At 41.9% G+C, this 18,760-nt stretch overlaps 1 protein-coding gene across 2 annotated transcripts; it reads left to right on the top strand.

The window, feature by feature from the left end:
* The first annotated feature begins 13,597 nt into the window (after positions 1–13,597).
* LOC121971644 (pentatricopeptide repeat-containing protein At5g16860-like) lies at positions 13,598–17,946 on the top strand. Of its 2 annotated transcripts, none has more exons than XM_042523003.1 (2): positions 13,598–13,886; positions 15,044–17,946. In XM_042523003.1, exon 2 carries the CDS (start codon positions 15,080–15,082, stop codon positions 17,705–17,707), a length of 2,628 nt encoding a protein of 875 aa, XP_042378937.1. In that variant the 5' UTR covers positions 13,598–13,886; positions 15,044–15,079; the 3' UTR covers positions 17,708–17,946. The 2 variants fall into 2 exon arrangements, with proteins under 2 accessions (XP_042378937.1, XP_042378936.1); XM_042523002.1 differs by having other exon boundaries at positions 14,989–17,946.
* The last annotated feature ends 814 nt before the right edge of the window (positions 17,947–18,760 follow it).

Raw genomic sequence — 18,760 nt, 5'->3', positions numbered from 1 at the left:
CTTTGGCACACTTTACTCTTCCAAGGAGTGAATGATAAAGATTATTCCATTTCATTTTCAAAGGTTCCCAAAAACCTTGAAAATGCTCCTTGAGTGTCAATTTCCTTAAAGTTGGGTTAACTACCCTTCTTATTGGAGTTGACACTCTCTAACCCATCTATGGGGTAGAGAAAATGCTCCTAGGAACCCAATACCTACTTGAGCTCATTGGGTTCACTAAAAATTCACTAGGGATGACTTCCCTAGCAACCCTCCTAATGACCCTTTTAGGCTTTAAAGCCTTGGTCATTTGGGTCTCATCAAGGTCAACTATAGGGGTGACTCCCCTTGTGACCTTGGTAATGGTCTTCCTAGCCCTAGGTCTTGTTCCATAATCAAATGGAACATTATGATATGTGGGCTTGACCATTTGGGGCTTAGGTTTGTGACTCAAACCTTTCTTGTCCTTGGACTTGGGTTTTTGACCCCTAGACCCTAGAGTCAAATCCTTAAAAGCCTTTTCTAGAGAGTCAAGTCTTGACCTCAAGACTTGATTTTCTTTCTCTAATACCTCAAGTTTTGGTTTGTCATTCTTTCTTGAGGTGTTCCTAGGCATGTGTCTAGTTGATTTAGGGTTTCTACCTAGGTTTTCCTTAACCTTAGAAGTGTTAAACCTAGGGTTAGCATTCCTAGTAGTATCCCTATCTAGGTTGACATGTTTAGCACCTAAGCATATGTGTTGATTTCTAGTGTTAACATGCTCATCATTATTGACTAATGCAATAAAATTACTAGCATGTATCCTACTAGAATTGCACGAATGAGCCTTAAAAGATACCTTAGGGTTTGCCTTAGCTCCCCCTATCGATGTGCTCGATCTCTTGTCCTTGCGAGGTTTCCTCCCCTTCGGACATTGGCTCCTATAGTGTCCCCGTTGCTTGCATTGAAAGCACACCACGTGCTTCTTGCCTTTGCGTGTTGGGACTCCGGCTTCCTTGACCTTTGGTGCCGGTGGAGTCTTCCTAACTCTCTTTGGACATTTGCTCTTGTAATGTCCACACTCCCTACACTCAAAGCATATTATATGTAACTTATTTGAAATTGAAATGCTTGAGTTACCTAGGTTTGGGCATGGGTGTGAGCTCTCTTCCTCATCCCTTCCGGAGGTAGATGCCTCTTCTTCTTGCTCCGAACTTGAACAAGAGGAATTCTCCTCCTCTTCTTCCTTGGATGTTGAGTAGCCCTCAACTCCCAATTCGCTCCCTCCATGATGTGAGCTACTTGGCTCACTAGGCTCCTCTTCATGGCTTGAAGTGGAGCTCTCCTCATGGTACTTGGCCAAGTTATCCCATAATTCCTTGGCATTGTTGTACTTACCTATCTTACACAAAATATTAGTAGGTAATGAAAATTCAATTGTTTTAGTTACCTCATTGTTGATTGTAGATTGGTGGACTTGTTCCTTCGTCCACTTGTTCTTCTCTAGAGGCTCTCCTTCTTTATCCATTGGAGGAGTAAAACCTTCTTGTACACAAAACCAATTCAACATATTAGTCCTAAGAAAATACATCATCCTTACCTTCCAATATGCGAAGTTGTCGTTGTAGAAGGGTGGAATGGTGATGTCTTCTCCGAATTGATCCATCTCTAGCTTTGCTCCCACGGGTGTTGATCCGATGAAGAGCGACCTCGCTCTGATACCACTTGTTAGGATCTTTCGTACGGCTAGAGAGGGGGGTGTGAATAGCCGCCCCAAATCGCTCTCGTTTCTTCCTACAATTAGGTTAGTCGCAGCGGAAAATACAAAGAAACGAAAGAGAAGAAAACCAAACCTTAACACGAGGATGTAACGAGGTTCGGAGATTAGGGCTCCTACTCCTCGGCGTGTCCGTAAGGTGGACGAGTCCGGTCAATCCGTCGGTGGATGAGTCCCCGGAGAACCGGCTAATACAATATACTCCTTGTGGGTGGAGAAACCTCGCCGTTTGCAACAGCAAACAAAGAGTACAAGAGCAGAAGAAAAGCAATACAATATGAACACAATCGCACTCTACCAATTGCTTGCTTTCTTGTCGATTGGAGGTGAAGCAGCAACTTCACGCGACGCCTACAACAGGAAACAGGAAGCTCACGCGAAGCTTTGGAGGAGCTCAACAAAGCTCAAGCACTTCGCAAGCAAGAAGGAAGAAGAGTCATGGCGCAGCAGCCCTCGACCCCTTTATACTGCGAAGAAGGCGAAGAAACTAGCCGTTGCGTCATAGCGGCTAGAACCTGATCGGTCTAAGGACCGATCAGGCCGATCGGTCCCCGCCGTCGATTAGTAACCTTCATGCGTACTCGATCGATGCGTGGACCGACAGATAGCCGGATCGGTCCACGCATCGATCGGTAACTCTTCCTTCGCGGCGTCGTCTCGATCGGTCCCGGACCGATCAGATAACGATCGGCGGACCGATCGGCTGCCTCTCTTGCCTCTGTTGCCGATCGGTCACGGGCCGATCGACAAGAATCAACAGAGCTTGACCGATATCGATCGGTCACGGACCGATCGAGCAACAGACATCCGGATCGGTCGGTGACCGATCCAGTTGGGTTTGGCCCAAACCAAGTCCCAAGACTTCAAACCAATATCCGGTTAACCTTGACCTATTGGTACTTCATCCCTAGCATCCGGTCACTCCTTGACCTGCTAGAACTCCTCGCAAGTGTCCGGTCAATCCTTTGACCTACTTGGACTTTCTCAACACCGGATGTCCGATCATCCCGATCCATCTGGATTTTCCTTGCACGGCTTCACTTAGGACTTTCACCGGCTTCACTCACGATTTCCACACCGCCTAACATCCCAGTTAGGACTTTCCACTGCCCGGCTTCACTCACGGGACTTTCACCGGCTTCACTCACCGGGACTTTCCCTTTCACCTAGCTTCACTCACTAGGATTTTCACCGCTTCACTCACCAGATTTCCACACCGCCTAGCTTCACTCACTAGGTCTTTCCCACCTAGTCACCAGGACTTTCTCCAACCGCCTGGCTTCACTCACAGGGACTTTCCGACCGCCTGGCTTCACTCACGGGACTTTCTCCCGTGCCAAACTCCCTGTTTGGACTTTCCCCGTGCCAAGTCTCCATACTTGGACTTTCCGCGTGCCAAGCTACCTGCTTGGACTTTTCCCCGTGCCAAGTCTCCGTACTTGGACTTTTCCAGTGCCAAGTCTCCATACTTGGACTTTTCGCGTGCCAAGCTCCCTGCTTGGACTTTTTCCGTTTGCCAAGTCTCCATACTTGGACTTTTCAGGTCAACCAGGTCAACCTTGACCTAGGGTTGCACCAATAATCTCCCAACCATCTATTCTTGTCTCACATCAAGAATACAACTCTTCCACGAGTGTCAAACATCAACATGCAACTCAACTAGGTCAATCTTGACCTAAGGTTGCATCAACAATCTTCCCAAGTCAAACATCAAAATACAACTCGAGTCAAGTCAACTCGAGTCGGGTCAACCTTGACCTAAGGTTGCACCAACAGAAAAAACTCAGTAGAAAAATCTCCTTTGCTGAAGGCGGAGAAGTCTTTTACACTTTGGAAGCTTAGAACTATTGCTAGGAAAGAGTACACAGTTGATTGCTTGAGTTTTTATGAATTCCTAGCTCCAGGGGTCGTTTTATAGCCCTTGGAAATTCTATCCCGAAGCTCCAAGGCGCCTCCATTGAGGGTCTAAGGCGCCTCCAAGCTGGGTCAGCGGATAAAACTTTATCCGCGCACGAACGGTTTGTTTGACCAGGTTGAAGGCACCTTGAACAAACCTTGAAGGCACCTTCAAGTTGAAGGCGCCTTCAAGACTGTTGAAGGTGCCTTGAGCTTGATTTTCCAGCACAGCTCCTTTTTCCAGCTCCTTTGCGTGGGATTCCGATGCTCCGTTCTTTTGGGTGATTTCAGCCAACCGAAATAGGACTCACTCGAACCCAATTTTCGGTCTTCTCCTTGAGCAGCCTTCCGTCCCGGCTTAACGTCCCTCAAACGTCGCGCACGCTCTTCACGCCCACTGGAGTACTCTTCCGCAGCTCTCTCGTCTTTCGGACGCACCGAGCCCATCGGCTCCCTTCCCGTGCCGTCTTTCATGCTAGCTGCGTCTTCCGCTCGACTTCCTGTGCTCCTAAGCTCCTGCACACTCAAACACAGGGATCAAACACAGCAGGACCTAACCAACTTGGTTGATCACATCAAAACTACCACGGGGTCCAACAATCTCTCCCTTTTTGATGTGCATCAACCCAAATTCAAGTTAGGGTTAAAATAGACACAAATAGTAATTTTAAAGGAAATTACTAAACTAACATAATTAAGCATAAATTTGCAATAAATAAATTGTAACACAGTTTAGAAAAAAAATATTAAATTTCTGTACTCCCCCTAAACTTGTACCTTTCTCTCCCCCTTTGATCATAGCAAAAATGAGGTACCAATAAGAGAATATTAAGCAAATTATTAAATTAGAAAAAATTCTAAGTTAAATTGAATTTTAAAAAAAAATCTAAGCAAAAATGAATTTTTAGAATTTACAAAAAAATTTCTAAGTTTAAACTAAATAAAAAAAATTTCTAAGTCAATTAAAAAAAATCCTAAGTAAACTTTTTGAATGTTCTCAAAAAATTTCTAAGTTAAATGAAGTTATTTAGAATTTCTTCAGGAAAAAGATTTCTAACCAAGAAAAAATTTCTAAGTTAGAATTTTCAAGAATAGTTTTAAAAAAATGTTTGATAAACTTTCAAAGAATTATTTAATTCTTATTTTTAATATTTTTTCAGAAAGTTAATTAAACATTTTCTTTCAATATTTTAGCTTCTAGGTCGTGGCGAGGCACTAGACCTTCTTAGTTATTGGAGCAACAACCACTTCCTTAGACAAAGCTTCCATAAAGAATTTCAATGTTTAATTTTCTCTCTTAAAGTTTTTTTAAAAAAAACATTAATTTAGCACAGATTTTGGAACCCAATAGAGGTTCCTTTCTACAGGGTTATTCAAAAATTTAAGGGGTATATAGTTTCTTGGTACTTTTCTAAGTTGACCCTGATGGTTTCTAATGTACCAATTTAATTTACCATAAATTCTAATTTTTGAATTTGGAAACTTCTTTAAGCATGCATCATTTTTCAGTTTTTCAATATCATTTTTTAATTTTATATTTTCTAATTTCAAAATTTCATTTTCCTTTTCAAATTTATCTAATTCTTTATAAAGTGCTTTTATAAATTTAAAGGACTAAGTCGGGGTTAGATTGCGTACCTTACTTACCTGACTCGGTGATGCTCCCCATTCACTGCAGCTTTCCTATTCTGACGTTCCTCCCCCTTCATCGATGCTCATCTCTGAGCTAGACGTTTCTTCTAGCTGATGGTTGACCATCAGTGCTAGTCCCGAGAATTCTTTGACTTCCGATTTAGAGGATGACGAATCATCCCACGTGGCCTTTAGGTTGTGTTTGGTTCAAGCTGGCTTCTTGCTCCTTTCCTTATCCTTCTGTTTGCTCTTCAATTTTGGGCAGTCCTCCTTGATGTGCCCTTCTTCGTTGCAGTTGTAGCAACGGACTGTCCTTCTCTTTTGACGATGTTTACTTGACTGCGATCTAAATTTGTTAGAGTTAAAAAACTTATTAAAACGTCTTACTATTAATGTAGCTTCGTTTTCGTCGATTGTCGCTTCGGAGTCAGGATCGTCCTTTTCGGCTCGTAGGGCAATGTTGAGGTTCGACTTTTCTACTAGATTTTCTGCAAGTCGAGATTCGTGAAGTTCGAAGGTTGAAAACAATTGTTCCAATGTACTTACCTCGAGATCCTTAGAGATGTAGTAAGCATCTACTAAGGAAGCTCAATCGGGAGTTCTCGGGAAGGCGTTGAGCGCGTACCGGATAGAGTCCCGGTTGGTTACCTCTTCTCCAAGATTGGTTAGTTGCGTGATCAGCTCTTTGATCCTTGCTTGGAGCTGCGCTACCTTTTCGCCTTGGTTCATCCGGAGGTTTGTTAACTGGTTCCGGAGGATGTCGCGCCTGACTAGCTTCGCTTCTGAGGTACCTTCGTGAAGCTCCAGGAATTTCTCCCAGAGATCTTTCGCGGAGTCGTAGTTTCCGATCCGATTACCTCCTGAGGTGGTAGTACACTGAGTAGATGGAACTCAGCCTTTCCGTTGGCGACGAAATCGGCTTGCTCCTTCTTGCTCCATGTGTTTTCTTCTTTATCTTTCGGCGCTGCAAAACCATATTTCATTGTAATAAGAATATCAAAATCTGTTTTAAAAAATACCTCCATTTTGCGCTTCCATGTGGCGAAGTCTCCGTCGAACTTCGGGGGATGAATGTTCGCTCCGGCCATCGTCTTAATCGTAGTGCTTCAGTTGGCGGTTAGTCCTTCTGAGGCGATCAGACTCTGATACCAATTGTAGGTGCAACGGAGGCCGGCAAGAGGGGGTGCATTGCTGCAAACAAAAATAAAACTACCCTCCTCGGATTTCAACTCAGAAAAGCAATAGTAAAATTAAAACAAGCAAGGAAATAGAAATTAAGTAGAAGACATGATTTAACCTGGTTACAACCAAGGAGGTTGTTAATCCAGGATAGTAGAAAAAGCTCAGTAGAAAAATTTCCTTTGCTGAAGGTGGAGAAGCCTTTTACACTTTGGAAGCTTAGAACTAATGCTAGGAAAGAGTACACAGTTGATTGCTTGAGTTGTTATGAATTCCTAGCTCTAGGGGTCTTTTTATAGCCCCTGGAAATTCTATCCCGAAGCTCCAAGGCGCCTCCATTGAGGGTCTAAGGCGCCTCCAAGCTTGGTCAGCGGATAAAACTTCATCCGCGCAGGAACGGTCTGTTTGACCAGGTTGAAGGCGCCTTGAACAAGCCTTGAAGGCGCCTTCAAGTTGAAGGCGCCTTCAAGACTGTTGAAGGCGCCTTGAGCTGGATTTTCCAGCACAGCTCCTTTTTCCATCTCCTTTGCGTGGGCTTCCGATGCTCCGTTCTTTTGGGTGATTTCGGCCAACCGAAATAGGGCCCACCCGAATCTAATTTTCGGCCTTCTTCTCGAGCAGCCTTCCATCCCGGCTTAACGTCCCTCTAACGCCGCACACGCTCTTCACGCCCACCGAAGTACTCTTCCGCAGCTCTCTCGTCCTTCGGATGCACCGAGCCCATCGGCTCCCTTCTCGTGCCGTCCTTCACGCTAGCTGCGTCTTCCGCTCGACTTCCTGTGCTCCTAAGCTCCTGCACACTCAGACACAGGGATTCAACACAGCAGGACCTAACCAACTTGGTTGATCACATCAAAACTACCACGGGGTCCAACAGAGTATAGGATAGGTAGGTGTTACCCTTTGAACCTTCCTTTGTAAACTCTGTTTGCTCACTGGCTGAATAGTAGACATGATGTCTTTGAACTGTTCGGCCGTTGGTGTAAGCATGGACAGATCTTACCCAAAACTCTCCCTGATATAGCTCAGGTCTTATGAGTGTGTTCATTCTTGGCCATGAACACGGCTGATTCTGTGAGAAGCTCTCAAAATTGTGCCTCCAATTCTCTTCGAAGCGGCCCCACTTCTTTCTCACATAGGTGATCTCTCAAGAGTTACCATCTACTCTTTTTGATCACTAAAAGCCCATCGGCTTATCCTGGTCTAGTCACTGTTTCATTGGGCTCCCCCTACAGTGTGTCTAGTCAGTGCAGAGTAGTTGTCCCTTTGAACCTAGTTCTTGGGATCTCCAATCAGCATAGGTTGGGTGTCTGATTACTGACAACGGCATCAGGATCATTCCCTGTGATGAGCTTGCAACTAACTCTCGATTTAACCCCTTAGTTAGTGGATCCGCTAGGTTATCTTTTGACTTCACATAGTCAACAGTGATAACTCCAGTTGAGAGTAGTTGTCTAATGGTATTATGTCTACGACGTATATGTCTAGACTTACCATTATACAGATGGCTCTGTGCCCGACCGATTATTGATTGACTATCGCAATGTATGCAAATCGTCGACAGGTTTTTGCCATTGTGGAATATCTTCTAAGAATTGTCGTAGCCATTCAGCCTCTTCACCGCATTTGTCAAGAGCTACAAACTCAGATTCCATTGCGGATCTGGTTATTACGGTTTGCTTAGAAGATTTCCAGGAAATGGCTGCACCAGCTAGAGTGAAGACATATCCACTTGTAGACTTAGAGTCTTTTATATCAGATATCCAACTTGCATCGTTATATCCTTCGATCACAGCAGGATATCGTGTATAGTGCAGTCCATATTCACGAGTATACCTCAAGTACCTCAGTACTCTTGTTATCCATTTCCAATGCTCAACACCGAAATTACTCGTATATCTACTTAGTTTGCTTACTGCGTAGGCTAAGTCTGGTCGTGTACAACTCATCAAGTACATCAGACTACCAATCATCCGAGAGTACTCTATCTGAAAGATACTTTCACCTCGATTTTTCGATAGATGTTGACTCGTATCTATCGGCGTTCGTGCCAACGCAGTCTCACCCTTGGTGAATTTCTCAAGAATCTGGTCCACGTAATGGGACTGACTAAGAACAAGTTCTTCTGTCGTTCTAAGAATTTTTATTCCTAGAATCACATCAGCTAGGCCCATGTCTTTCATGTCAAATCTTGAGTTCAACATATCTTTAGTGGATTCGATTATCTTATCATTACTCCCAATGATAAGTATGTCATCTACATAGAGGCACAAGATGACATAGTCACTCTCTGTGATTCTCATGTAGACACATTTATCACATTCATTGATCTTGAAGCCACATTCCTTCATGACATTATCAAATGTCTTATGCCACTGCTTTGGTACTTATTTCAAACCATATAATGACTTCACCAATTTACAGATTTTGTTTTCTGTCCTGACACAGAAAATCCCTCAGGTTGGTCCATATAGATTTCCTCTTCTAAATCCCCGTTTAGAAAGGCTGTCTTTACATCCTTTTGATGTATTTCGAGATTTCATAGAGCAGCGATAGCCAATAATACTCTAATAGAAGTTATTCTAGATACCGGAGAGTATGTATCGAAGTAATCAAGGTCTTCTCGTTGTCGGTATCATTTGATTACCAATCTGGCCTTGTATTTATCGATTGTGCCATCTGATTTCATTTTCTTCTTGAAGATCCACTTGCAACCTAATGGTTTACTTCCCGGAGGAAGATCCACGAGTTCCCAAGTGTGATTTTGCAAGATAGATTCTATCTCAGATGTAATTACCTCTCTCCAGTGAGGTCCATCAGACGAGCTTACTGCTTCTGAGTAACTCCGAGGCTCACTTTCTAGCATGAAAGTGATAAAATCCGATCCGTAGGATTTTTCTACTCGAGCTCGTTTACTCCGTCTAAGCTCAACCTCAACTGGTTCATCATCTTTTTCTTCGTCTTGTGTTTCATATACCCGTTTTGAGGAGCTAGCATCCTCTCGGGTCTTAAAAGGAAATACATGCTCAAAGAACGAGGCATTTCTCGATTCGATTATCGAATTCTTGTGTATCTCCGGTATGTATGACTCAGACACACAAAATCTATACGCAGTGATGTTTTGTTCATATCCAATAAATAGGCAATCAACAGTCTTTGGTCCTATCTTAATCCTTTTCGGATCAGGTACCAACACTTTGGCAAGACACCCCCACATTTGTAAATATTTGTAGGACGGTTGTCTTCCATTCCACAACTCATAAGGACTCTTATCTATTTTCTTCCGGGGCACCTCATTTAAAAGGTAATTAGCTGTTAACACAGCTTCCCCCCACATGAACTCTGGCAGTCCAGAGCTTAATAGAAGAGCATTCATCATCTCCTTTAGAGTTCGATTCTTTCGCTCAGCAACTCCATTTTGCTGAGGAGTATAAGGAGTTGTTGTTTCGTATCTGATCCCATGTTCAGCACACAACTCAGCGAATGGTGATACATATTTACCGCCTCGGTCACTTCAAACCACCTTAAATTTCTATTACGCTGGTTTTCAACCTCATTTTTATAGAGAGCGAATTTCTCTATAACTTCATCCTTACTTTTGAGAAGATACACATAACAGTATTTTGTGTTATCATCTACAAAAGTGATGAAGTATTTATTACCACCACGTGTTAGCGTACCTTTTAGGTCGCACACATCAGTGTGGATTAGGTCAAGTAGTTCATTACTTCTTTCAATATGTTGAAAGGATGACCTTGTCATTTTTGCTTCAACACAAATCTCACACTTGTGTTTTGGGTCAAGGTGGAATGTAGGTATGTTTTGCATGTTTATTAATCTACGCAATACATCGTAGTTAACATGTCCTAGTCTACCATGCCACAAACACGAATACTCAAGCATATAAGTGGAAGAGCTTTCATTTTTATTTATCTTGGGCCTAGTGGCCATTACATTGAGCTTAAACAGTCCATTAGATACATAGCCTCTTCCTATAAACACTCCGTTCTTGGACAATACAACTCTATCCGATTCAAAAACAATGCAAAAGTCATACTTGCTCAGAAGTGATCCGGACACTAGATTCTTCCGAATCTCCGGAACATACAACACATTGTTCAGAGTGAGGTCTTTGCCCGAGGTCATCTTCAGCACCACCTTTCCTTGGCCCATGACGTCCGAGGTTGTTGAGTTCCCCATGAACAGTTTGTCTCTAGTGACTTCTTCGAAGTTGTGGAGCAACTCTTTGTTGCAGCACACATGTCTGGTGGCTCCAGTATCAATCCACCATTGCCGAGGATTGGAACCTATTAAGTTCACCTCAGAGATCACGGCGCAGAGATCCATATCCTGTTCTCCTGCCAGGTTGGCCTCAGGCTTTTTCTTCTTTGGCCTTTTACAGTCTGAAGCCTTGTGACCCATACGATCACAATTGTAACATTTCCCTAAGAACTTCTTTTTCATGTTTTGTCCTTTGGGTTGCGTCGTGGAAGATTTTGGATGCTTCCGTTTTGAGCTTTGTCCGTGCTCAACAACATTGACTTTTACAGTAGCATGAGAGAACAGTTTTTTCTCTGAATTCTTGTTGTCTTCTTCTATACGAAGGCGAACAACAAGTTCCTCCAGGTTCATTTCCTTCCATTTGTGCTTCAGATAATTCTTAAAGTCCTTCCAGTCAGTTGGTAGCTTTTCGATGATAGCTGCCACTTGGAAGGTTTCGCTCAGAGTCATACCTTCTGAGTGAATTTCTTGTAAGAGTACTTGAAGCTCCTGGACTTGATTGATTACAGACTTCGAGTCACTCATCTTATAGTCCAGGAAACGACCAACAATAAACTTTTTGGCCCCAGCATCCTCCGATTTATATTTCTTGTCCAGAGATTCTCACAGTTCCTTTGCCGTTTTCATCTCACAATACACAAGATAGAGTGAGTCGGCAAGATTGTTAAGGCTGTAGTTTCGACAGAGGAACTCAGAATCGTTCCATTTGTCGATCAGAAGGAGAGTGTTCACCTCATCTACACCCTTAACAACCTTGAGAGTTTCCTCGGTCAAGATACGTGCCAGACCTAGCGTGGTTAAGTAGAAAAACATCTTCTGCTGCCACCGCTTGAAATTCACTCCTGTGAATTTTTCTAGCTTTTCCCCATGATTGATTGGCACATTCCCAATCGGGGCGGAGGAGGCCGGTACATGTTGAGCCTGTTGCATCTCAACATTTTCTGCCGCCATGGTAACAGAACGAATCTGTTTTAAGTTTTGTTGGGTGTAAACCCGTTACAATTTGTGTGATCGTCTCAGAAGCTCTGTTTCACGCTTCTGAGTGCGTACCAGATGCCAGATGCACAAGGACTTACAATTAAGTAGGTTTGAGCAGATAATCTCAAACTGTCGACTCTAACGAGCCGAGCCACGCGCCGAGTAGATGAGTTGCGGACACCGTGAGTTGTTGAGCGGCGCCAAGTTGTCGCTGAGAGTTGCTGACAGGATGTCGGGAACTACAACACGACTTCAGAGTGGATGCCGAGTCCAACATAGCGCTGTCTCCTTAAAACAGATTTGGCCCCTCCGCAGTGCTCAGAGGATCAGGTGGACGTTTGTTTCCCAGGATAAAACGGCAGGATCACGAGCACAACCGAGCACTGGTTGTCGTGACGATCTGAACTAGATCCGAAAACTATCACTATTTCTGTTCAGCAAAAGAAGTGCACAACAAAAGGGAAAGAACACATGGGGATTCAAGGAGGAATGGAAGCACACTTGTGCCTTTCTCACACAACTCACTGGAGCTTTTCTCACAAAACTCTGAGGCTTTTCTCGTTTATGTGTCTTTCTTCATTCCCCTTCTCAGGTCTTATATAGACCTTTGTTTTGCTTGGCTTGCAAGCACAACAAGTCATGTTGTGGCTTGCATGCTTGCCAGCAAGCTTGCTGTTGGCTGCAACTTGCCAGCAAGCCACGACGTGGCTTGCTGTTGGCGGCAAGCAAGCCACGTTGTGGCTTGCATGCTTGCCAAGTGGCTTGCAAGCTTGCCACGTGTTGTGGCTTGCTTGCAAGCTTGCTACGCGGCCTGCCACGTGACGTGCAAGTAAGCTGGCGATTTTGGCTTTGGCTTGCATACTGGCCAACAAGTTGTCTTACGCAGACATATCATGTCCTGATCAGATTTTACAAGCAATAGGTTGATGTCTTCCGGGCCCTGGAGTCTCACTCCCTTTGTTCCAAATCAGTCGAAAAGCCTCGCTTTCTTTCGTTGTGGGACTATAACTCACAAATCGCGTTTCCATTCAACTTTTTCCAACACTTGATTGGATCATGAAATGACTTATAGGAGTGTATAAACCCATGTATACATGAACAAATAATACCTCATCCAACATGAATCACTTTTATTCTGTAAAAACTATGAAATCCGTCGTGCTAGAGGCTCCGACCGAAAGACATGAATCACTTCTAGCACTTAATTATTGTGTACTCTTGCGCTTATGATATATACATTTTTTTAATTATCCAAAAAGGAAAAATGCTTAATGTATTTAATAAATTGAATAACATGCTGTGTGTGGTTAATATATATAATATAATAAGTAAATTTTAAACGGCGTGGAACAATAAACAAATGAAAAGTATATATATTAATTCGATGAACAATCAGAAGACAAAGTTCTTATTCATTTTATTGCAAAGTAAATTATTTTTTCAAAAAAATAAATCAATGGAAAAATTAATGATTCCTCACTTAAATATTTACACTAACTATATTTTTCCTAAAATTGAAATAAAATATAAATTATAGATATAATAAAATCCTAAATTAAATTATAGTCAAATATATTTAGGACATTTACACATATTTAGAATTTAAAATTTGTTATGTAGATGAAAATTTCTTTAGGAAATTATATTTGACAAAATACAAAATTAAATTAATTTTAAAAATAGTTATCACATTTCAATATTTGCTGGCTTAGGAAATAACTCATAAAAGGTCACGAAGGACAATGATTTAGAAATAAATAAATAAATGGAGAGTATTAAAAAATTAATTCAAGCTGTTGCAAGTAGACTGGGGGCCAGTATCAAAAGTATAGGGGGTATTTTAATAATGTTAAAAGTTTAAAGAGTATGCTGAAAAATAAGTAAAACTTTGGGGCATTTTGAAACAATATCTTCCCATTACCCTGGTAAGAGCGAGCACCCAGGTGACACACCCAGCCGCGGCCGCCTCACGCCGTCACTCCGCCCGCACGGCGATCACAGTAATTTTTTCCTCCAGCCGCTTCCTCAGCCATCTCCACCGGCCGTCCCTCCGCCTCCTTCCACCCGACTCCCGGCGTCATATAATCCGCCTGTGGACGACTCCGACCTCTCGACGCCATACCCTACTGTACTATTCCTCGAAGACGAAGACGAATGACCAGCACCAAAAGGAACAGCCGAACAGGTCTCCTTCCGTCTCACTTTTGAGGAAGTGCATTATATTGGACTCGGATGCCTTTAGGTTCATATTGCTTGTCTGTTTATAGGATTACATTAGAGAACTAGTAGATTTAGTTAGCTTTGTTGCAAGGTCTATAAACCAATTATATTACTTAACATCTTCTGTCGACCAAATGTTTTGTTTAACCTATTCAATGGTCTAATTAAATGACCAGTATGTTACTGTGATTAGTTGGTTAATCCCTTTTTGAGCTAGGTCCATGTGGTTGATTGGGTTCCCTTTCTTTTAGCCTGTTTCTTTGGTTCCTCCATCTCAAGCTTGGCCTATGTGGAGAGCAAGCACATACCACCACTCCACTCCCAAATATGCAAGTCAAGTTCGGGTGTCTTTGCTGGAACTTTAGTGCTTATGTCTTTGGTGGGTGGAACGTTATGGAATAGTACAATAGAGTCAATTTTTTTTTAATGATTCTTGAAGGTGTGGAATTGTCATTTTTCTTTGGCTACCATGTTGAATCAGAATTGCAGTGACATGGCTTTGAAATCCCAACTTATAGGTCTGATTTTTCCTCAACCAATTTAATCCTAGAAATTAATCATTTAGACATTCAATTAAACTAGAATTTTGGATAAACAAACTAAAAGAGAAACAAACATTAGTTGAATTCATCTTGACATGCTTGATGCATGCTCAAGCATGCTAAAGCATGTCAAGTGGTTTTACCAGAATAGTATTCAGGCTATGTTGCGGGCATGGCAATAAATTTCGAGCATTTCAATGCTCAATCATTTTGCTTTGAATTTCCAGATAGGTGCAAGTATGAACCTATGGTATTTGCTAGATTGTTTCTTTTGATGTATATTTCACTGCTATTGTGCTTATTTGTTGAAATATTTTGAACTTATATTAAGTTTTTGTTCTTCTAGTTTTTTATCTGTTCCTCTTGTTCTTGTTGAAGACTTTTCTTTTTGAATAGAAATGGCATGGAGAACTTGCAAAAGTTTGAACTTTTAATTATGTAGTTTGCCTACTTTGATGCAATAGTATATCCATTGTCAATAACATAGCATCAACATATTTGATTTTTTTTAATGGTCTTTTCCAGGGAGAAAGGAAGGCTTTTTGCTGATTCATTTTTGATGCCTTTATTTGGACTGCAGTGAGCTATGACTTCTGTTTGAGTGGTTAAGGTGTCTATGAGTTTCAGCTGTAGTTATCTGCTCGGCTTCCTCACATCTTCAAGAAGCAGAATCAGACTCTTCTCAACATTAAACCTTTCAACACCCTCAACATTGTCTCAGTATGCTTCCTGGTTGAAGGATTGCAAGACAGTTTTCACCACCAGACAACTTCATCAACAGATCATCAGCCTTGGTCTCCTCCATTCACCTCCGTGCCTCTCAGTTACTTCACAGTCATCTTCACCATCATTAGGTGTTGGCATTGTAGCTGCATACTTTGCTTGTGGTGCTCTAACTGATGCTCTCACCTTGTTGGAACGTCTCTCGCCCTCACCTGTGCTTTGGTGGAATTTGCTTATAAGGCAATATGTGAAGGAAGGCCACCTTGATCATGCCCTGATACTCTGTCGCTGCATGCAGCGTGTGGGAACTAGACCAGACCATTACACCTTCCCCTTTGCTCTAAAGGCATGCGGAGAGCTACCTTCGTACCGACGAGGGATTGTCCTCCATGCAGTTGTTTGTCGCAATGGCTTTGAGTCTAATGTTTTTATTTGCAATTCAATGGTAGCCATGTACTCCCATTGTGGTGCTCTGGATGAAGCTTCCCATGTGTTTAAAGAAATTCTATCAAGGGGAATAGATGATGTAACATCTTGGAATTCAATGATAGCAGCACATGTAAAGAGTAGTAACCCACAGCTCGCATTAGAATTGTTCTCTGAGATGTCACAAAAGGCTAGTAATATTGAGAGTCTAGGGAGGTCAGATGTCATAAGCCTTGTCAATATTCTTCCTGCTTGTGCCTCCCTGAGGGCACTGTCTCAGGCAAGAGAAATACATGGATATGCTATAAGAACTTGTCTTTTTGTTGATATCTTTGTGGGTAATGCATTAATTGATGTTTATGCAAAGTGTGGAATGATGGGTGATGCTTTTAAAGTTTTCAATAGCATGGAGATTAAAGATGTAGTTTCTTGGAATGCAATGGTCACTGGATATTCACAGAATGGCGATTTTGACCATGCCTTAGAGCTTTTTAAGAAAATGACTAAGGAGAACATAGCATTGAATGTTGTGACATGGAGTGCAGTAATTTCTGGGTATGCCCAGAGGGGACATGGGCATGAGGCCCTTGAAGTTTTTAGGCAGATGCAATTCTCTGGCTCAGAACCTAACGCTGTTACCATTATTTCTCTTCTCTCTGCATGTGCTTCTGTTGGTGCAATTTCTCAGGGAATGGAGACTCATGCTTATTCGCTTAGAAAATGCCTCCTTACGTGGGATAACAGTTATTGTGATGGGGAGGATCTAATGGTGCAAAATGCGCTGATAGACTTGTATTCTAAATGCAAGAATTTCAAATTGGCACGCTCATTATTTGACTCTATACCTTTGAATGAGAGGACAGTTGTTACTTGGACTGTCATGATTGGTGGTTATACACAACATGGAGATGCCAATGATGCATTAGGGCTCTTCTCTCAAATGTTATTACAGAGTCACTCAGTACCTAATGTTTTCACCATATCTTGTGCTCTTATGGCTTCTGCTCGCCTTTCAGCATTGCGGCTCGGAAAACAGATACATGCTTATGTGATCCGCAACAGCGTCCAGGGCACTATGCTATTTGTAGCCAATTGCCTCATCGACATGTATTCTAAGTGCGGAGATGTCGATGCAGCTCAAACTGTGTTTAATGTGATATTAGATAAAAATTTTGTTTCCTGGACATCCCTAATGACTTGTTATGGGATGCATGGCTATGGTAAAAGTACCCTTCATCTCTTTGAGGAGATGCAAAAGGCAGGGTTTGTTCCTGATGGCATCACTTTCCTAGTTGTGCTCTATGCCTGTAGCCATTCTGGTATGGTTGATGAGGGGTTAGAATACTTTGATAACATGAGCAAGAAATATGGGGTTGCTGCTAAAGCTGAACATTATGCTTGTGTTATTGATTTGTTGGCTCGTGCTGGTCGCTTAGAGGAAGCATGGGAGATGATAAAAACCATGCCAATGGAGCCCACATCTGTGGTTTGGGTCGCCTTGCTTAGTGCATGTAGAATCCATTCTAATGTGGAGCTTGGTGAATATGCTCTCCATAAGTTGCTAGAGATAGAGCCCGGAAATGATGGCGCATACACATTGCTGTCCAACATATATGCAAATGCAGGGCGGTGGAAAGACGTAGCCAGCATCAGATCTCTAATGAAGAAGCAAGGAGTCAAAAAGAGGCCAGGGTGCAGCTGGATTCAAGAAAAGAAAGGAACTGTCTCATTCTTTGTTGGAGATAGATCTCACCTGCGATCTAAAGAAATCTATGAGCTTCTTGCCTCATTGATTGAACGAATCAAAGCCCTTGGCTATGTGCCACAGACGGATTTTGCATTGCATGACGTGGACGATGAAGAGAGAAGTAACCTTCTATCTGAGCACAGTGAAAAACTTGCTGTTGCATATGGCATCCTCACCACCTCCCCTGGAACTCCTATACGTATTACAAAAAACTTGCGAATTTGTGGAGATTGCCACACCGCCATCACCTTCATCTCTATGATTGTTGACCACGAGATCATACTGAGGGATTCAAGTCGTTTCCATCACTTTGAGAAAGGTTCTTGTTCATGTGGTGGTTTCTGGTGATTTTTTGAGAGGTTCTATTCTAATGGAGCATCTGCATCAATCGGCTTTATTAGTATTATTTTCTTTACCCTTCTTGAATGCTTATAGAGACAGAATTATATTTCTTACCCTGTGATTGAAAATGCTCTGGTGAATCTAACTTCTTGTACTATTTGTAACCTTAAACAGAATACAGAATGAATTATTATTTTTTTACTTTTATTTCTTTTAATTCTTGTTTGAATACAAATCTTGCACTCGGAAGCCTATTCTCTTTAGTAAGAAATAAATTTGACAGTGCTTGTATTAATTCTTGCAAGATTTATGCTATCTACCAACACACAAACATTAGACCAAAGCTTGGTTGCTTAGATATTTAAACCATGGCTTATATATATATTTCTGTTGTTATTCATGAATTGTTAGCATCATAAAGCTTCTAGAGTTATTGGACCGCTTGGTGCTTCAAGCAAGTTTATCATCTTAAGGTTTGTATCTTGAATCATCTCTGCAGATTTTTAATTTGAGAACTGTATCAAATTGTAATCTAGAATTACATCTTGAGCTACTCTTTGGTCTCCAGGTGTTGAGCAATATTCTAATAAACAGCTTTGAATCAGATTTATTTTGTGTTATTCAGATTGGTTGGATACTAGATGTAATCTTTGGCTAGATCAACCTAAATCAGCTTTATCTTAGCGATTGTATCCAGTATTCAGTGGCAACATGAGTGTACTTTAGTCCATGACAGTCTGTCGATATGCAGCATAAGGAACTTGTACCACCCAAGGTACAAACTTAAGAGGAAGACAAGGTGAGTTTTGATTCTTTTATTATGAATTTTACAAGGTTTTGCATCTTGTAATCTAATTAGGCTGCTTTGCTTTTGGTAACTTGCTTCTGCAGGTTAAACCATTGATGATGTAATATGATAGATAAGTAATATTGCATTCGGCTACGATCTTTGGGCAAGGGCTAAAATATTTACACTGTATGATTGTTATGACAGTACATTTTTGCAAGCTAACACATTCTTAACCTCCTTTCATTAGTTGTATACTTTTCATCATCTAA

The sequence above is a fragment of the Zingiber officinale genome, chromosome 4A (assembly GCF_018446385.1).
Source record: "Zingiber officinale cultivar Zhangliang chromosome 4A, Zo_v1.1, whole genome shotgun sequence".
Lineage (NCBI taxonomy): Eukaryota > Viridiplantae > Streptophyta > Magnoliopsida > Zingiberales > Zingiberaceae > Zingiber > Zingiber officinale.
This window is presented reverse-complemented; position numbering and strand designations above follow the sequence as displayed.